Source organism: Anolis carolinensis, chromosome 5 (assembly GCF_035594765.1).
Source record: "Anolis carolinensis isolate JA03-04 chromosome 5, rAnoCar3.1.pri, whole genome shotgun sequence".
Classification (NCBI taxonomy): Eukaryota; Metazoa; Chordata; class Lepidosauria; order Squamata; family Dactyloidae; genus Anolis; species Anolis carolinensis.
The window spans coordinates 177652755-177673957 of NC_085845.1; the positions used below are offsets into that span (position 1 = coordinate 177652755).

The 21203-nt window shown below is 41.6% G+C and overlaps 2 protein-coding genes across 7 annotated transcripts in view; one reads left to right on the plus strand and one right to left on the minus strand.

The window, feature by feature from the left end:
- Positions 1-110: 110 nt before the first annotated feature.
- On the minus strand, positions 111-17159 carry fbxo7 (F-box protein 7). 3 transcript variants are annotated; one of them, XM_062983020.1, is made up of 9 exons: positions 16854-17156; positions 12294-12419; positions 11362-11589; positions 8952-9093; positions 4326-4409; positions 3337-3429; positions 1587-1763; positions 1250-1287; positions 111-771 (listed from the first exon to the last, which is right to left on the minus strand). In XM_062983020.1, the coding sequence occupies exons 2-9, from the start codon at positions 12306-12308 to the stop codon at positions 412-414; spliced, it is 1137 nt and encodes a 378-aa protein (XP_062839090.1). In that variant the 5' UTR covers positions 12309-12419; positions 16854-17156; the 3' UTR covers positions 111-411. The 3 variants fall into 3 exon arrangements, with proteins under 3 accessions (XP_062839090.1, XP_003220944.1, XP_008108813.1); XM_003220896.4 differs by having other exon boundaries at positions 12294-12591; XM_008110606.3 differs by lacking the exon at positions 1587-1763 and having other exon boundaries at positions 12294-12591; positions 16854-17159.
- A 102-nt stretch (positions 17160-17261) lies between these two features.
- Positions 17262-21203, plus strand: part of bpifc (BPI fold containing family C) — a 34825-nt gene continuing 30883 nt past the window's right edge. For all 4 annotated transcript variants that reach the window (XM_062983021.1, XM_062983024.1, XM_062983022.1 and 1 more), the window contains exon 1: positions 17262-18355. The gene's annotated coding sequence lies outside the window, so the exon portion shown is untranslated. The remainder of the gene's footprint in view (positions 18356-21203) is intronic.

The window sequence follows — 21203 nt, forward strand, 5'->3', positions numbered from 1 at the left end:
TCCTATGAAAGAGAAATTTAAGAAGGCTAATTGTTGAGAGGGAGAGGACATCACAGCAGACATTTTATAAGTATATTTCAAGAATAAGGCAATAAAGACAAACACAAATGTTTGTGTTTAAAGTGCGCTTTATTTGATGCAGCTAAGGCCAACCATCTAATGCTTTTTCTAAGAAGCAATTTGCAGATGGAAGTGGAAAGAATAGTGTTCCATACAGATCTTTCAGAAAGGATCTCCAGTGAGAGAGCATTGGTTGTCAATACTGAGTTTTTGGGCCCAAGTCCTTGGCATCAGAATACATAGTACATACACACTGCCATAGTTAAAACAGTCAGTCATTGAAGACTTATAACTGACGTACAGTTTCAAAGCAAGCCCAGGAATGGGGAAATGAAAACACTAAAGGAACCATCATATGAATGCACGGCGACTATCAATCGGACGGCCTCGACTGGTTCTTCCTGGGAGTGTGGGATTGGGATTTTGAAATGATCCAAATGGATCTAAGTGTGACCCAAGAGGATACTCACCTGGAAGAAACTCTGTAGAGGCAGGAAAGAGGGAGTGGATTGGGTCACCAATGTAAGGAGGTGTAGGCCTTTCATCCATTTCACCACCAATGATCATTGGTGGGTAGAGAGGGTTAGGAGGGAAAGGATTGGGATACAGTGGGTTGGGATGAAGAGGGATGGGAAGGGGAGGAGGGGGTAGAAACATCATGTGCCTCCACCGCAGGGCATCTCTCTTCTGCTTCATTTTTTTCTTGTACAGCTGCAAGAAAAATGAGAAAGCTTAAATCCTTGACGGGTTCAATGTTCCTTAAAAAACCTCTTCCTAGAACCTCTGTTCTGTGGTGATGTATGTCTAATGGATCGAGAACTGCTAAACTGTCACACAATTGTTTCCAAAGCAGTTATTTGAATAAGTTCACAATTTATACGAAAAGGTATAACTAGGCTGCCCCCCCTTTGTCCCCAGTACTTTATTTAATTTAACCTTTTTATGAGACGCCTAGAATTCCAAACCAGTATGTAGCTGTTCTAGAAATGTTGTGAAGACTGGCATTGAGAAGAATGCTTAATCATTTTTAAGCACAGCACTAGCAGGGGAAAAGGCTGCCTCTTCTATCCACTGGAGCTCCCATTAGCTTAGAACTTAATTTGCACATCCCTGTTTTTTATTACAACTGCCATCTTCTTTTCAACAAAAAAAAACCTGCTATTAGAAAAAACTTATGATAAATACCTACCTCCTTCCAGTCTGTGTCACGAGACCTGGCAACAGGATCTGCAAAGAAGCAGCAAAATTCAGTTTGGTATAAAAATCTAAAATTTTATTTCTATAATGCCAGGAACACAGGAGGTCTGTGATCACATAACTTCAAAATAAAATGGGCCTTCTAATGTAGGCAAGGTCAAAAGCCTTTCCCAAAAGAACTGTCAGATAACTGTCCCTTTGTGTTCACTGATTTTGATGAGTCACTTAAGGAAGGACTATAGCCTGCCAGATTGCTTAAGGCAGCTGTGAGCAAGATTAAACCTCTTTTCGCCTTAAGCAACTTGAAAAGAAGGTACATAAGTGATCACCTCTGAAATCTCGCAGATATATGAATCTCCATAGTAGCTGATCATTTGAGGCTGCATAGAGGTCATGGCACACAGCAGACAAAGAGAGGAGTGAACGGAAATCCAAGAGACGAAAAATCCGGAGTTTCAGTTCCAGTGGAAGGACCACCAAACCAAAAACATCAGGAAGGTTCAAAGCTAAGAGGGCATGAAGGAGGAGAACAGAATTATCCACAATGCTAAAGTAACCTGACTTCTTCTTACAATGCACTAGACTACAATCAGATAAGAATGACAGAAAGATATAGCTACAGAAAACAGATATAGTAATGTTTTGAAATAACTGTTCCCAAAGGGAATGGAATACTAAGTCCTCAATTTATGCCTCAGTAAAAGACTAGGATTCTATTAACCTAAACTCCTTTCATTTTTTCAAATATACAGTAATTGTAAGAAAATTGAACCACAATGGAGAACAGAAGAAATACCACAAAAGAAAAATAATCTAAGCAGAATACTACATTCAGAACACAAGTATCCTCACCACTGGATTCCATCTCTAATGTTTTTGAGAGAAGGGTGACAGAGCATATGCTTGCATATGCTTTCATATGCAAGGTTCCTGTTTTAGTATTCACTATAATCAACAGAAGAAGAATAAACGAAAAAATAGGAAAGTTCCCTGAAAGCCTCTCAGGATGGATACTATTAGGACTGATAGACATGCTTCCAACCTCAAGTAATCACTGATTGGTTCTCTGGCAACATGAAACCCCAAAATGTAAAATAAATATTATTTCTGATAGTTAAAAACCTAAAAAAGAGTCTGCCGTTTACAGATTTTCCAGATAATTTAACATTATATATGCTATACCACAATTTCACATTGAATTTGATACCACCACTTACTAATATTCCAATTACAGTACTGTGACCACTACAAAGACCAAACCACTCTGGGAGAAGACAGCAAAGTAGTTTGAATGGTTGCTCTCTAACTAGACTCCAACAGACACAATGAAATACATGCTAAGATTCACACAATCAAAGCCTCAGACAATTACATTAGTAATGCTCAATATTGAGCATTGTGTTATTTTTCCTTAGCCTGGTCAAAAAGAAAAGGCAAAAGCCAAGAAGATGAAAAGATCAAAGCTAGCATTTTAATTCTTACTATATTGGCAAGCAATATAGGGAACAGTCTCTCCAACTGCTCAATAATAACAGTAGGGCCCTTTGCCCCTAAACGAAACATGAATCTTTCTGGATTTCAAAAGGGATGTTTGATTTTTATCTATTTTATTAGCATTTCCAAAATTAGAAACCAGTGTTTATCCTGTTTTATAAGTCATGGCCACACTACTTGAGAGGGAGAAATGCATTTCCTTGCAAGTACTAGAATGCAACCAAGTTTTCTGTGAAAACTGGATTGCTACACTGCTAGTGCCCATCTAGACATTGCAAGATTTAGAGGATGTGGCTGATTCTTAAAGAAAGGTTAGCAGACCTCATTAGTTCAGGTCCATACACATACCCACAGACACAGTTACAATTACAGGCCTTCAGTGCATTATGTAACTAGGCAGTATCAAAGAGAAGGTAATTGTGTGTATCATGGGCTTTCAATTCATTCAGAATCCAAAAGTTCTACATTTAACTAAAAGAGGACCGTTGTCATAAACAGGTACTTTTAAAATTGCTTTAACCACAGCATAATAAACACTCTTTTAACAAAGAATAGACAATATGCTTTTTCCAGCTCTTCTTTTACCTTGCCGGGCAGCAGCCAGAAGCGGGTAGACCAGTCGATCTTTAAAGAGACGAGACAGCTTCTGAAGATCCTTATACACACCTACAACATTTGCTTTAGGGAAAACATAAGTTTCTAACATCAACAGCAATTATGGTGCATTTGAAAAAAATTCTCCCTTATTTTAAAGAACAAATCATCAATAACAAAAGAGTTAGTTCTCTTATTCAGATTAAGAATGTGTCACAACAATTATATTTACACAGAACAGTCAAAGTTGGCATGGGATGCTAGCCTTTGAGCACTACTGTTATTGTTTGCTTCAAATCATTTCCAACTTATGGCGACCCTAAGGAGACCTTATCATGGCATCTTCTGCAGCTGAAAGTAACTTCCCTAGATACCCAGTGAGTTTTCATTGCTGAGTAGGGATTCAAACCCTGGTCTCCAGAGTTGTAATTTAAGATTCTAACCACTACAACACGCTGGTTCTCATGGGCAATTATTAGCAAAGCTAAATAGAACAGCATTTAAATATAAAGAGATATATGGGGTTTTTCATGTGAAGGAGGAGGGATGAACTAATGTAATTATAGTCATTGAAGCAACTACTGTAAGAGTAAATAAAAGTAAAAAATACTTAAAATGTGACCTGCATACACAATGCCCTATGCAAAGTGTTTTTACATTTTGCTTCAGATTTTCCAAGTTTTGGCTCTCTCTACTGGCCAATTCTCTGCCATTACACCACAAGAACTTCAAACCATAACAGTAGTAAATGTGATCTTGCTGCATTTCAAGCACTGTTTCAAAGACCTGGTAAGAACCATTGCTACAAAACTGGTAAAAGTCTACGGACTGCTGCTGTCACAGACATCACGCACCTTCTCTGCCAATCTGCTCAATCCTACTGTTCACTATCAACATGAATTCTACACGAATTCCTCAGTAGACCCTTGCTGTTCCTCACTGCCAATTAATTTTGGGTTAGGCTAGATCAGATTAACTACCTGAATCCTGAAAGCAAATGAAAGATGTTGGCAGAAGCTGCAGTCTCTTCACACTTTTGATGTCACTGGTGATCTTTAACATAGCTGTAAAACAAAGAAAGTGGACACTGAAAAACTTCATATCCTATACTATGTTGCTGCTGCTTATTTGTTGTTTTTTTGGTTCCTAGGTTCTCAGGCTGACTGCTGCATGTTTTATACAGCACTCTGGTTGTGCAATTCTTTCATAAAAGACCATTGTGTCCCCATACTCTAAGACATATTTGTTATTTTAGAAATGAATAGTGTATGATTAACTATGTGTTTATATTTATATTGACTATTAACAATGCTTAGGAAGCAGCACAAGTTAAACAAATAAAACAAACAAAAGCAAGGAATGGCAACACATAGCCCTTCTTGTCACCAAACCAATGAAATTAGCAGTACTGCCACTGACACCAAAACCACAAAGAAAAATGTGAAGAGAACTTAGAAACCTCAATGGTTTTACCTTCCATTCCAGAAGGGAAAGAGAGACTCTCTTCTAAAGACTGGCGGGTCTCTGGGGAGCTTGAGAGCACTATGGCACTGTAAATGTAAAATGAGACCCCATGTAACTGGGCCCATGGACTGGGACTTGGAAGAGCCAAGTTCTAGTCCACACTGAACCATAAAGTCTAATGGTGTCCTTGGTCCAGTCACTCTGTCGCAACCTGACTTTCCTCAAAGGGCCATTTCACTGATGAATTAGGGAGAAGCGATGTAGGCCACCATGAACTTATGGAAGGAAGGGTGGGATATAAACTCTAATCTATATATATAAAAGAATAAAAAAATATCGGCCTGGGACAAAACAACAAAACTATATATCCCAGAAACACTAAACTTGGCAACACAACCCCTCATCCATGCCTCTACGTTCATACAACAAAAAGAAAAGAAAAATAAAGTCCTAATTAGAGAGAGAGGAATAATTGTTTTTTATCCAATTGCTGCCAGTTACAAGGCTAAACTCTGCCCACTTGGTCTCCTAGCAACCTACTCAGCCCAGGGGACAGGCACAGTTAGGCCTCAGGCCTCTTCCACACTGCCTATAAGATACAGATTATCTGATTTTAACTGGATCACATGGCAGTGTAGACTCAAGGCCCTTCCACACACTATATTACCCATTTATAATCTTATATTATCTGCTTTGAACTGGATTATCTTGAGTCCACACTGCCAGATAATTCACTTCAGTGTGCATTTTATACAGCTGTGTAGAAGGGGCCTCATATAATCCAGTTCTAAGCAGAAAATATAAGATTATAAATATACAGTAGAGTCTCACTTATCCAACATAAACAGGCCGGCAGAACGTTGGATAAGTGAATATGTTGGATAATAAGAACGGATTCAGGAAAAGCCGATTAAACATCAAATTAGGTAATGATTATACAAATTAAGCACCAAACATGTTATACAACAAATTTGACAGAAAAAGTAGTTCAATGCTCAGTAATGCTATGTTGTAATTACTGTATTTACAAATTAAGCACCAAAATATCACAATGAATTTAAAACATTGACTACAAAAACATTGACTACTAAAAGGCAGACTGCGTTGGATAATCCAGAACACTGGATAAGCGAATGCTGGATAAATGAGATTCTACTTTAATATGAAATAATTACTGTGGTAATCCAGTCCAACCCAATTCTGCCATGGAGGACACAATCCAAGCACACCCAACAGATGGCCACCCAGCCTCCCAATAATAATAATAATAATAATAATAATAATAATAAGTAGTAGTAGTAGTAGTCCATTTATAATGGACTTAATGTAAGGTAAAACCTTTACCCTTTACCTTAACTACAACCAATTCATCAATACTTTATTTCCCATACCACCATACTTCGCCACAGCAACGCATAGCCGGGCACAGCTAGTAATAATATAATATATATATATATAATATATATAATATAATATATCAGCGGCCACAGCAGTTGTATAGCCACCAACAGGTACTGACTTATCTCAAAGGGTCTAGAACAGGGGTCCCCAAACTAAGGCCCGCGGGCCACATGCGGCCCATCAGAGCCATTTATCTGGCCCCTGCAGTGGTGGCTCCTTCCTCCACCAAGGAATGTGCTTGTGGCATGAATGAGAAGGAGGGAAAGGCGCACGCCTTTCTCATCTCCCTCGTCCCATGGGCACCTTTCCCCCCCGCCGCCGCCAAGGAAGGGCTGCACAGGGCGAGGAAAAGACGTGCGCCTTTCCTCCCTCACCCCGCGGGCAGCTTTCCTGCCGCTGCCACCGAGAAAGGGCCGAACGGGGTGAGGAAAAGGCACGCGTCTTTCCTCCCTCACTCAGTGGGCAGATTTCCTGCTGCTGCTGCCGAGGAAGGGAACGGGAAATGTGCGCGGGGGGTGAGGGGGAAGAAAGGCGCACACCTTTTCCTCACCCGGCGTGCACCTTTCCCACTGCCACCACCGACGAAGGGCCGAGGAAAAGGCATGTACCTTTCCTCCCTCGCCCCGTGGGCAGCTTTCCTGCCGGTGCTGGCGAGGAAGGGCCACACGGGGTGAGGAAAAGGCGTGCGCCTTTCCTCCCTCACCCTACGAGCAGCTTTCCTGCTGCCGCCGCCACCGAGGAAGGGAGTGGGAAAAGTGCGCAGGGGGTGAGGGAGGAGAGAAAGGTGCACGCCTTTTCCTTGCCCCGCATGCACCTTTCCTGCTGCCACCACCAAGGAAGGGCCGAACGGGGTGAGGAAAAGGAATGCACCTTTCCTCCCTCACCCCGTGGGCAGCTTTCCTACCATTGCTCACCTCGCACGCTCCTTTTCCACTGCCTCCCTCACCTGGTGTGCACCTTCCTCAGCGATGGAGGAGGCAAAAAAACAATGGAGGCATGCTTGTGGCAAAAGGAAGAGGCCTCCCGTTTTATCTTGCTATGCAGACTCCCTCCTCTGCAGTCCTGTCATGGATTCATTTTTCTTGAAGGCTAGCAATCTCTTCCAACCCTAATTATTCCAGTATTATTATTACTGTTGTTGTTGGTCAGGTGTGCTTTATGTTTTGGTTCACAAAGGCAGAAGGGGGTTGGACTATATGGCCCAAGGGGTCTCTTCCAACCATGTTTATTATGGTATTATTATTATTATTGGGTGGCTTTCTGTCAGGGTGCTTTGATTATGGTGTGGTGCACAAAAGCAGAAGGTGGTTGGAGTAGATGGCCCAAGGGGTCTCTTCCAACCCGCTGTATTATTTTTATGATGATGATGATGATTATTATTATTATTAACATTGAGGCTATATTTGTTCCCTTTTTGTTTTTTTGGTTTTTTTTACTTCAAAATAAGATATGTGCAGTGTGCATAGGAATTTGTTCATAGTTTTTAAAAAAAACTATAATCCGGCCCTCCAACAGTCTGAGGTCCGTGAACTGGCCCCTGCTTTAAAAGGTTTGGGGACCCCTGGTCTAGAATATCACAGAATCCCTTAGCTCAGAAAGAGTATTTAAAATAACACATTTCTATTTTACATATAAGCATTTGTATTTAAACATTGTACCCTATATTTCAATCCAAAGAATCTTAGGGTCTCATGAAAGCAATTGCTAGCAGCTTTCTACTGTGTCTGGAAATTCCTTCATAATCAATCCAGATGTAGCCATCTCAGAGTTCTATTAGTTTTATTTCTGTTTATTTGGTTTTTAGTAGCCATATTCATAGCAATTGAAATTTCTCCACTCTAGAACAGAGATTCTTAACCTTTTTGTTCACAGACCTTTTTGTTAGATGAAAAACATGGATCCCTTTTCAGAATGTAGATAGTTTTACAACGCTCAATATCTGCATGTCACACAATAGTTTGTACTGTGATCACATGTGATCTAGCGTCAAATCTAACAAGTACCACAATGTCAAAGTATAGGTAAGCTTAAGCGATTTTTGAGATATACAACAACTGTAATGTAATATTTTAAAAAATGCTACTGTAATTTGTTGCATATATTCATAAGTGAAGGAAATGCTAGATTTCAGTTGGAGGTCAGAAAAAATAAAGATAATAAGGGTTTTTTTTTTCAATTTATCCACACAGACTCCTGAATTTTTTTCCACAGACCTCCAAGGGGTCCATGGACACCTGATTAAGAACCCCTGATTTAGAAGCTCATTATGACCTGCTCACTTGTGAGTATGGATCTGGGAACTGTAAGGTTTTAAAAGAAAAGAGTACATCCAAAGTGTTAAAGAATAGATAGTAAACAATTTCAGAAATGCTTGCACTTTTAGAGGAAATTAAGCAGCACAATTTAGTTTTCACAACAGAGAGCACATACAAGCACAGATACATTTTTGAATCTTGAAACACAGAAAAGTAAGCAAGTTTTAGAAGGAAAATCAGATTTTTTTCTTGCCAATTAAAAGGAATATATTTTAGTTATGTTGCAGCTGTGGAGAGATGTGATCTCCACAAAGCTGCTTGAAGTCTTGTGCAGCCCCAAAGCTTGATAGCTCACAGTTACCAAACACTACAGAAGCAGACCTAAGCAGTAAAGGAAGCTCATTTCACACTTCTGGTAAGAGTGAAGGAACTACAGACAGCAAAAGCGGTAAGTTTTTAGCTACAGGAATTGGCTAACACCCTTACCATTGACAACAATAAGGTTTCCCAAGGGCACACATGTAAGGACAGCAAAGCCATTTTCACAGAGTGGATGAGTATAGAGCAGCTTATAAACTCCTTTGTTCCTCCAATTCTCAGGCATTGATGATGCCTTTGCTTCTGTCCCCTAGAAAGAAAAAAGCTATTAACAAAGTGGTTCTCCCACCCGTTCAAGAGTGATCCTGTCATAGAAACTAAAGAATGATCAGAAATCTTTGTCATGATTCAAATGCTTCAAATGTTGATTGACCCACACACTTTCTATTCAGGGACATCACTGTGATAGACTCTATAGTGTAGAAATTACTAGAGTAGGGTCCTAATCCTGTTTCAATCTTTTTCTTTCGTGGCTTTGTACTGTTCCTTCCATTCGGATTGCATGGAACGGTACAACCCCACGGGAACAAAAGAAACAGTGAAATGAAAGGCAGAGGGGAATGGTATCTGTTTGATCGGCTGATTTTCGGCACTTGGCTGTAGGCCCTGGCTTGCAGGGCCTTCAGCCAAGCACCGGGTGCTCAATGCCCATAGGCCCTGGCTGCCAGGCCTACGAGCATTGAGAGCTCAATGTCTGGTAGGCCCGGCAGGCAGGTCCTACGAGCATCTAGCACTCTGTGCTCGATTGTAGACCCTACAAACCAGGCCTATGAGCCACAGTGCTCAATGTCTCATAGGCCCTGCCTGCCGAGCCTACGGTCAAGCGCTTGATGAGCCAGGACCTACAAGCCATCAAGTGCTTGCCACTTAATTATAGGCCTTGCAAGTAGGACCTACCATTGAGCGCTTGATGCTCATAGGCCCTGCCTGCCAGGACTACCATTGAGCGCTCAACTGTAGGCCCTGCAAGCCGAGCCTACAAGTCATCAAGCGCTCAATGGCTCGCAGGCCTGAAGCTTTGCTGCCCAAGGCCATCTAATCCAACCCCCTGCCATACAGGAAAAGCACAAAGCATTTCACTTATTTTCTCTAATAAATATATTATATCCCATCAGGTCTTCCTCTATGGTGGATATTCTAACTACTCTAAATAACAGATCATCAGTGATTTTTAAGAAGAGCCTTATTTTAATACACTGCTATCCACTCACATCTTTTGGATAGAAATGATATAAATCTGGGGGGGGGGGGAGAGGGGGAGGGAGCAAGGCACACTATTCCAATCAGCTCCTGCAACAATTCTAAATGTGCACTGACTCTTCACAGGAGAAGTAAAAGAAAACACTTGTTCCAGCTCTGAAACTATGCTCATTGACATAGCACCAGAATAGAAAGATTTTCTATACTCCAGCCAACCAGAAATATAATGACACAATATGAGCATTGGCCACAATCAAATAGTCTACAAATCTTTTATTTTTTTACAGGCCTGGTTCATTACATTTTGATCTTGTTACTTCACACAAAGGATAATCATGAAAGAATTTAGGGTTAATCACGAAAATGCCAAAGAAACAATGCAATCCAATCAGACAAGATCAGCACTAAATCTATCACTAACAAGACTGGATAATAAGATATCAAAGCAGAAGCTAACATGCATTTTGCTTTCCTGCTATCCACGCCACTGATCCTTATACTAAAACAGACAAAGACTATAGTTTACACTTAGAACTGCCTTCTTCCAAAATCCTGTTTAAAATACCTCATAAGCATGGACTCCATTCTCTCATCCTCTCTTTAATTTTGCATTATAAACACAGCTATACATATCACACTTAATGACAGCCTTCACTGACTCACAGCAAACACAGAATCCATTACCTGAAAATTAGTTTGCAACCTAGAGTAATGAGACAATGTGTTCTGTGCCAACTATAGCTTGCATAAATGTATTTGTTAATGTCAAACATGGAATAACTCAACTAACAGAGGAAACACATCTATGTGAATAATGCTGGCTTGCAATTTGTAACTGATTTTGCATGGTGACAAAAAACTCAAATTCAATTTAGTTCCTACTAGAATAAATAAAATCAATGGAAACACAGTAAATGAACCCTTATCTAAGTTCCACTGTTTCTACTTTAGTTTGAACTTTAAAAAAAAATCAGATTTTGAACAGAAATACTTCTGTTCATTCTGTAGAAGGGGAAGCCCCAACATCACCTCCAGAGGTCGGCTGCCCCTGGCTGCCACTGCCATTTTCCCAGCCAGGCATTCAAAAACACCAGAAATGATGCCGCAGCAGAGATAGTAGAGAGAGGTCAGTGTTCCTTTTAAATTTTATCAGGATGTATGATGTTTTTGGCCCATGGATAAATCAACACAAGGTTTTTTGGGTTGACTTTTTACTAACATTTCTACGTTTATACAGGATAATAAAGACATCTGAAATTCCAGTTCACTTTTAGAGAAAGCTGAACGAGAGTATTATTTTGTCTTATAACCTCCTTACTTGTGGTACATATCCTGTCTCCATCATGATAAGGTGGATTGAAACTATCAAGGCATCATTGGCATTGGTGCACTCTGCAGAGTGGTAGAGGGTCTGAAGTGAGTGTGGCACTTGCCCATCTGTAGCTTCACAGCAAAGCATTGGCTCTGAAGGAAAAGAACCTGTAGCTTCTTGGAGGTCAAGGTCATCTGGGCCCCCTTCTGATGTAAACTCTTGACTGGGCCCTGCCTTTAAAGAAAGCAACAAAAACAAGAGAGCATTCAAAAAATGATGTCAATTTGTTCAAACTGATCTTGGGGAAAAATGATTTAAAAAACAAACAGTGAGAAAGCAGGTGATTTAAAGTACAAACAGTCCCTGAGTTACAAACGTCCAACCTGCAAACACCTCACAGTTAAGAACGGGAGTGCGATAACAGGAAGTGAGAGAAATCTACCCTTAAGAAGGGAAACTCCTGAAAGATTTATCATGGGGAAAAGGTGTCTTCACTGAAGCTTTATCACTAAGCCTTGTTTCCAAAACAAGCCAATCTTTTCCACAACAAGCCAAATTTTTCAAATTCAAATTATCACAGAGACAGAAAGTGAGGTGAAATTGTCTGAACAGGGGCACAGACAGCAAAACAAACACCACGGAGGGGATACCCTTCCCTATGCTATCATGTGTGTCTTTGTGTGTGTGTATGTGTCTGGAGTTACACTTTTCCAAGTACTTGTTCTAACTTATGGCTGGAGTTACACTCTTAAAAAGTACCTTTTCCGAATTATAAATACATTCAACTTAAGAACAAACCTACAGAACCCATTTTGTTCATAACTTGGGGATTGCCTGTACTTATAACAGCTCCAAGATTCTTTTCTCTTCTTTCTACACAAGGTTTAGTATTTGAGAGTCACAAAACCTAAGAGTATCTACATTTCCTGTGGTCTTACCATATTGTCACTCATTTGGTTATCGCACTGGATTTTATGGTCTTCTATGTGTCCATTATGCAATTTATTATCTTCATTTCTGGGGTGGCTGTGGGATACTGCTGAGATAGATGAGCCATGATTACTCTGTGATGAAGGAAGGGATGAGGAGGAAGGTGAAGATAATCTGAGTGCTGCATCATCTTCCAAAATCAAACATATCAAATCTCCTGAAACAATCCCAAATGATGCTAGGGTGTCCTGGTCTCCAACAAGTGAGTCTTTGTTGTTCAAGGTAATTTCAAATTTTGTTTCAGAACTGCATGGAAAACAAAGTTAACAATATACGGAACATGACATTCACTCCAAGAACTATCTTAAGTAGCATATAGTTATGAAACTACATGATTACACATTGTAAGCAGAAAGCATGGTATAAAAGCAAGGACAATCCCAAGAGGTCACTTCACTTTCTCTAATGCTTGTTACACTTACTAAATCCATTTACAAACACATGGAAAATCAGCAACACTCCACATGGCTTCTAAAAGAGTCTTACAAATTAAAATACAGGGATCTTTAGTTACCTATCTCAGGTAGAGACATTAGCCTAGTTCAAGTTTTAGTTTAAGTGATTTGGGAAGAGCCATGGTTTCATTTTTCCCCACTCTCCTCTACATACAAGAAAGAGAAAGTTTCCATTTTAGGGCTTATTAGAGCTCTCAGTCCTTACATCATTTGTAAAGCATAGGTGTGGCTTTGTTTCAAGCGGGAACAGAAGTTTTCATTTTCCTTCTTTCACATGTGAAGGAGAAGGGGGTAACCATACCACTTCCTAAACACTACATGGAGATTTAGATTGCTACAGACGTCTATTCTAAGTAGGTAGATGCAAAAGTTAGATCAACACATAATGTAACTGAAACAGATATATAATGAGACTTACGAAATACATATATTTGGGGGTATTAACACTGTAGAATTAATGCAGTTTGATACCATTTAATTTCCATGGCTCAATGCTATGTAATTTAGTTTGTTTTGATGCTCTTTGGCAACAAAGTCTACAAACCCTGTAAAAATACAACCCCCACAATTCAATAGCATTAAGCCATGGCAGTTAGTGGTATCAAATTATATTAATTTTACATGACGCACCTTTTGCTACAACAAGTAGAGTCAGTGTTTTGTTAAATAATCACTTTGGCTACTCTTCCAGCTGTAATTAAAAAATGAAACTGAATATTGATCTGTCTTATGCTTTTTCAATTTCATGAGGGCCAGGTTATCAGCTCTACAAAGCTCTTTTTTACCAATAGATTACAACTGATGCCTCTATCTTCTGAACATTAAGCAGATGAGGAGGGGCCAATTTCTAGCAAGGCCAAACACAGTATTAAGCTTCTTTAGTGAGCATAGCAATCATATGATATTATATCATTTGGTGAAAATGTTTTGGGACTAGACCACAATTATTCCAGCTAACTTCATGAATATTTGGAATGACTGGAATTGAAGATAACTTGGATTTATTTCTTTAACTCTTCTCATAGACTGAATCAGGCTTTCCACTACCTTCTCAACTCTGTTTTTAATACGTTTTGGAACGCTAGTAGCCCAGGAGAAGACATCTCCTCATTCATGTAACAGAAACTGAACTGCACTGGACTATAAACTAGACTCAATCTATTTAAGACCCACATGGGGTGTTACATAATCTGCTGAGTCACCAGATTTAAAATGTTATCTTTCTAGTCTCTTTGTTCCCAAATCATATGAATGTGATAAAAACATATCATTTATATCCCATGTTTTCCCAAGGAACGCAAGCCAATCTACTCACATTATTCTCCCAATAATCCTGTGAGTTATTATGCCATTCACAAATCATAGAATCATAGAATCATAGACTAGTAGAGTTGGAAGAGACCACATGGGCCATCTAGTCCAACCCCCTGCTAAGAAGCAGGAAATCGCATTCAAAGCACCCCCGACAGATGGCCATCCAGCCTCTGCTTAAAAGCCTCCAAGGAAGGAGCCTCCACCACGGCCCCGGGGAGAGAGTTCCACTGTCGAACAGCTCTCACAGTGAGGAAGTTCTTCCTGATGTTCAGGTGGAATCTCCTTTCCTGTAGTTTGAAGCCATTGTTCCGTGTCCTAGTCTGCAGGGCAGCAGAAAACAAGCTTGCTCCCTCTTCCCTATGAGCTTTACAACCCAGTAGGAACATGAAGGCTGCTGAATCGTTCAGTTGGAATATTATAGTGTCTCGAACATTGGTGCACAAACATTAAATCAAATACTTGCATCAAATACTTCTGCCATCAAGAGCTTTTACGGTATGTCCTGGAGTACATGATAAACCTCTTTCAAAGGTCTAATTCCACTGACATTGCTGTGCACAACATTTATAAGCAGAGCTTTGGAGGAAATAATTGTTCTCTATATACCCACATTCTTCAGCAAAAAATATCCAACAAAGTTGAGAGTACAAGTGTCATAAAAAGACAGAGACCTCCATGCTCACTCAGCTCACCTCAACACTGTGTAAAGCATTGTTTTTAAAATATCACTAGTTTAAGAGACCAGAAAGCCAATCTTGGCTAGGGAACACCAAAACAAAGATCAGGTAGCAACAGAGGAAGATAGGGAAACTATCTGTGCCCCATTTCTCTTACTAAGCATTACGAACTTATACTTCCAGATTTCATGTTGTTTGCTTTTTCCAGTCCTGCCCTTCACTCTTAAACATTGCACTAGGGGTTCTTATCTATATATGTGTTGCACTGCAGATAAGAACATAAAAGCAAAAGACAGAATATAAGTCTTTCCTAAAGAGAAATTGGAAGGGAAAATGATTTTCCAACTAACCCCAGTTAAAGCACCCCCTCTTTACCAAGAGAGCAGTGGACCCTGGCTATCTGCTGAGGTTTGGATTCCAGGATCCCCATGGACACCTGAATTAATGAATGCACAAGTCCCTTTATATATGGCGCTGTGTTCCTTATATAAAATGGTGAAACTGAAGTTCACTTTTTGGGATTTTTTTCTTAATATTTTCAATTTGTGGATGGTTGAATAAGTGTGCAGAACTCATGGATATGGAGGGCCATGTGTATTTCTTATCCAGAAATCCAAAATGCTCCCAAATCAATAGGTGACAGAGATAGTTAACGTCTTTCCTTTCGGGGGGGGGGGGGGGGGATTCAACATAATTAAAATACATAAATACATGAAACCATTAAAATACATATATATAAAGAAAGGCATAAGATTAATTGTATCTTAATTGCTTTTAGGATATATGTTGTTTCTGTTTCATTTTCATTTCGATGATAATTTGTTGTAAGTTTACTGTTGTTACTGTGCATTATGCTGTATTATTTCTGATTTGTTTATACTCATTTGAGGCATTGAAAGTTTGCGTTTATTGATCTATAAATAAAAGGTCCCTACGGGGAGAAAGGGAGGTCTAGAAATAAACTATTATTATCATTATTATTATATATTAAAATAATTCACATGCCTCCTACAGAGAAAAATGTACACATTTATCAAGCAACAGACTACAGCTGCATTCAAACTAGGGTTACTGCAGTTTGACGTTGCTTTAACTGCCATGGCTCAATGCTATGGAATCCTGGGAGTTGTAGTTTGACAAGCTGCCCTGAGTCCCCATGGGGAGATAGAGTGGGATAGAAATAAAGTTTATTATTGTTATTTTGCAGTCATGCCAGGCACATGGCCCGTGCTGTGGCGCAGGCTGTTGAGCAACCAGCTGCAGCCAGTTGTAAAAAATCACTCTAACCAAGAGGTCATGAGTTCGAGGCCAGCTTGGAGCACCGCGTTTGTCCTTGTTCTATGTTAAGGCATTGAATGTTTGCCTTGTATGTGTAATGTGATCCGTCCTGAGTCCCCTTCGGGGTGAGAAGGGCGGAATATAAATACTGTAAATAAATAAATAAATGACCTTGGAGGTGTCTATGGACACCGCTGGCTCTTCGGCTTAGAAATGGAGATGAGCACCAACCCCCAGAGTCAGACATGACTGGACTTAAGGTCAGGGGAAAACCTTTACTTATTATTATTTTAGTCTTTTCTGCCAGATTGCTGGCGCCTCACCTAACTACAATTCCCATGATTCCATAGCACAGAGCCATGGCAGTTCAAGTGCAGTTGAAATGCATTGTCTAACAGGCATGGGCAAACTTCGGCCCTCCGACTTAGAGGGCCGAAGTTCGCCCATGCCTGGTGTAGTCCCATGATGCTGAAATCCCAAAAGAGATTCGGCCCTTTGGATAGGACAGACTGAAGCCTGGAAGAAATGAGCCACGTAGCTGTCCGCCAACGCTGTAAAAATGTAAACACAACTATCTAACTACAGTTTGAGCCCCACTTTGAGTGTTACGGCTCAATGCTTTGGGGTCCTGGGATTTGTAGTTTGGTGAGGGACTAGTACTCTTGGGCAGCGAAGGCTAGAGACCTTGTAAAACCACAGCTCTCAGAATCCCACGACAGTTAAGGTGGTATCAAACAGGACCCTCCCGGGCCAATCCCGGCCAAGGCCCAGTTCCAGGCGTCACCTGTAGCCCCAAGAAGGGAGGAGAGCCTGCCCGAGGTGCGCTCGCAGGTCCCCCAGGGTTGGCTCCGCCTCAGGCAACTCCAGCGGGGCCGTTCGCTTCCGCGCCCGGACGCGGAGCTTCATGGCGGCGACTCACTCACTCCTTCTTTCCTTCCTTCGCTCCTTCCCACTGACTTCCTCGCCTCCCTCAGAGAAGAAAGTGGCGGCGGTGGGCGGAAGTAGCCCCAGCTCGCGCGCGGGGCTTCCGGGTGCCGCCGCTGCTCTTGTTGTTATTGTTGGGCTTGGGTTGGGAAAGCCCCGCCTCCTTCTCATGCGCCTATCCACTCCCGTGGCTCCGCACGACACAAAGCCCCGCCCCCTTCCCTTTCCGGGGGAGTGCCGAGCGAATCCGGAAAAAAACGAAGCAGTGCCCTTTGGGGCAACGCTCTTGCCGGCTCACTCTCAGCGGGCATGCGCAATACCGCGAATCTCCGGCGCGCGCAGGATACGTTAGAATTAGACTTTACCGTTGCTGGAAGCGCAGGGTCACGTGATTTTGTCACCGTTTCGAATTGGAAGTGGGAGAGTCAGGAGAGAGTGAAGTCATTGGTTCTTGCTGTTTCCCAAACTCTGGCCTGGTCTTCCAGGTGTTTTAGACTTTAGCTCCCAGAAACCCTAACCATTGGGCAAGGCAGCTGAGGCTTCAGGGAGTTGATGCCCAAAACCTTTAAGAGGACTAAGGGCCCTTCCACACAGCCCTATATCCCAGATCTTCAGAAGATAAAGACCAACAAGCCACTCTAAACACCTTTGCAGAAGCATACCTGAGAGAAGCTCACTCAACCTCTCACTGAACCTCGAGAAAACCAAAATGCTCTTCCAACAGGCACCAGCCAATCCCTCTGCAATACCAGGAATACAGCTTAATGGTGGAACACTAGAAAATGTCAACAATTTCCCCTACCTTGGCAGCCACCTCTGAACAAAAGTAACATTGACACTGAAATAAAACACTGTCTGTGCTCTGCGAGTGCAGCATTCTTCCAAATGAAGCAGAGTGTTTGAGGACCAGGACATCTGTAGAGATATCAAGGTGCTTGTCCTCCCAACCCTGCTATACGCCTGCGAAATGTGGACTGTCTACAAACGTCACACTCAACTCCTGGAAAGATTCCATCAGCATTGCCTCCAAAAAATCTTGAAAATCTCTTGGGAAAACAGATGGACAAATGTCAGTATGCTGGAAGAAGCAAAGATCGCAGCATTGAAGCGATGCTCCTACACCATCAACTCTGCTGGACTGCCCACGTCTGAATGCCCAATCACCATCTCCCAAAGCAGTTACTATACTCCCAACTCAGGAATGGAAAACAGAATGTTGGTGGACAAGAAAAGAGATTTAAAGATGGGCTTAAAGCCAAACTTAAAAACTGTGGCATAGACACTAAGAACTGGGAAGCCCTGGCCCCTGAGCGCTCTAACTGGAGGTCAGCTGTGACCAGCAGTGCTGCAGAATTCGAAGAGGTATGAATGGAGAGTGTAATAGATTAGCCTACCCTGTAAGAATGGTGTGTAGGGGCAGCCATTTTATTTTATATAAGCCTTGATTCCAGAGGCGTGGCTGAAGCCAGAGGGGAGGGGTGATCCGCCAGCCAATTCAGGGAGGGCAATCTGATTGGAGGATGAAAATGAAGTGTTTGCCTAGTAACAGAATGTGGGCGGGGCCAAAGTGACAGTTACAGCTGGAAGCCAGAGAGGCAGTTGGAGAGTGAGAGTTTTAAAAATGAGAGTTCTAAGGAGAAGTAGGAGTTAGGAGGTTGAAGAAAGGAGAGTGCATATGTTTGAGAATTGTAATTTGAGTTGAGAGCATAGTTTGACAACTATCTTGTGACAAAGAGAACTAGGTGGTGATTCTCTAGACCAGTGGTTCCCAAACTTATTTGGCCTACGGCCCCCTTTCCAGAAATAATATTACTCAGTGGCCCCTGGAAAGGGGGCGTGGCTTAGAGGGGTGGGCGTGGCTCCTGCTCAGGAGGGCGGGGCTGAGCCTCTCCCCTAGTCCAAGATGCAGGTCTGGGAGGGGGAGGGGGAGGTGGATGGGGCCACAAATGGGCGGTCAGGGCTGGGATGGGCAGAGTTACGAGCTCTGAGGCAGGGCTGAGCTTCTATCCCTGTTCTGTGGCACCTGCCAGGATACAGGAGGTGGGGCTAGAGGAGAGGGCGGGGCCTCTTCCCAAGTGCCTGACCAGGCTGAACCTCTCTACCCTGCCTCCGTGTTATAATAAATGCCTCAGGGGAGGTATACAGAGGCTCAGCCCTGTCTTTCCTCTTGGAAAGAGGCCCTGCCCCTAGCCTCGCCCTCTGTGTCCCAACAAGCTCCTCAGGAGAGGTATAGATTCTCAGCCTTCTCACCTCTGCAGGAGTCTGTCATATACCATGCAGCTGTGGACAAGTCTACATAGGAAACCCCAAACACAGAGGCCCCTACCCTCCTCTCCTTCTGGAAGAGCCTAAAAACCTGGCTCTTCCAAAAGGCCTTCGATGATTAATCGTTGTAGGTTCGATTTATCTGCCCATTCAACAATAGTTCCATCGTTGATGCTTTGCCATTATTACATTGCACTTTATTTTAGCTGTGAAACTACCTCTCCCCATTTTGAAATATTCTGCACTTTAGCCCAGATCTGTGAATTAGTCTCCTGTTTTTAACATTTTATGCTGTATGTTGATTTTTATGACTGTTTTATTGATGCTGATGTTTTATTATTGGGATATTTGTTTTATTGTCTTGTTGCTGTTATTATATTGTTGTGTCGGGCAAGGCCCCATGTAAGCCGCCCCGAGTCCCTTCGGGGAGATGGGGCAGGGTATAAAAATATAGTTGTTATTATTATTATTATTATTATTATTATTATTATTGCCCAAACACAAGGAATATGAAAGGTACTGCAGGCTAATCCAACCAGAGGAATCAACCATAGCAGAGCACTTGATGAACCAACCTGGACACAGCATATTGTTTGAGAACACAGAAATGCTGGACCGTTCTAACAACTATCACATCAGACTACACAGAGAAGCCATTGAAATCCACAAGCATATGGACAATTTCAACAGAAAGGAGGAAACCATGAAAACGAACAAAATCTGGCTACCAGTGTTAAAAAACTCTAAAAATCAGGACTGTAAATAAAGAACACCACTCAGAAAACAGAGGAGTTCCAGACAGGAAACAATCAGGACCACCTGACAGCTCCCAACAAAGGATTCCCCCAGGCAGTAAACAGCCAGACCTTGAAGCTGAAAGGCTATTCAATGATAATCAAGTTGGCCAATTACAACATTCACACTTACCTCAAATAGACAAATGTTTTTTCTCCCACAGTGGACCTTCCACATATATATAAACCCCAATTGTCTAGTTTCTAACAAATCTCAGAACCTCTGAGGATGCCTGCCATAGATGCAGGCAAAACATCAGTAAAAAATGCTTCTGGAGCATGGCCATACAGCCCTGAAAACTCATAGCAACCCACTGGATCATGTGGTCAGTGCAGATTGGGCCATAAGCCCACCATTCCTAAGTATATTTTTACAGAAGACACTTCGGTAACCCATGGCACCCATGGGATTTGGGGATAATGATACGTTTTAGATTAGATGCTAGATAAATGTATTTTTTGGTTACTTGAGAATTACTACTACTAAAGATCCACTTAATACTACCCTTCATTGTTATTGTGACTCTAAGGCCAGGATGAAAAGCCTCAGGCTCCTTCCAAACTGTATAAAATCCACATTGAACTGGGTTATATGGCAGTGTGGACTGAGATAATCCAGTTCAAAGCAGATATTGTAGATTATCTGCCTTGATATTGTTGGAAATAGCAACCTCCTACAAGTTTCCTATACTATACTAGTTAATAAATCTATAAATATAAATGAGTGATGGAATCCCGGCACCGAGCAAAACAACAAAACTAAACACCCTCCAACCTCCAAATTTGACAACACAATCCATCATCCATGCCTCTAGGTTGATACAACAAAAAGAAAAGAAAAATAAAGTCCTAATTAGAGGGGAAGGAATAATTGTTTTTATCCAATTGCTGCCAGTTACAGGGCTAATCTCTGCCCACTTGGTCTCCTAGCAACCAACTCAGCCAAGGGGACAGGCAGACTTAGGCCTCTCTTAGGCCTCTTCCACAGATTATCTAATTTGCACTGGATTATGTGGCAGTGTAGACTCAAGGCCCTTCCACACAGCTATATAACCCATTTATAATCTTATATTATCTGCTTTGCACTGGATTATCTTGACTCCATACTACCATATAATCCACTTCAGTGTGCATTTTATACAGCTGTGAAG

Bases quoted from the DNA above. Each gene is read 5' to 3' on its own strand.
- fbxo7 (XM_003220896.4), bottom strand. From the start codon at position 16,975: ATGAAGCTCCGCGTCCGGGCGCGGAAGCGAACGGCCCCGCTGGAGTTG. The intron at 11,590-12,293 runs GTAAGACCACAG...CTTTCTTTAAAG, and splicing joins ACCAAATGAGTGACAATATG to GCAGGGCCCAGTCAAGAGTT. The intron at 4,410-8,951 runs GTAAGGGTGTTA...TTTGTTTTACAG, and splicing joins AAACCTTATTGTTGTCAATG to CTATGTTAAAGATCACCAGT.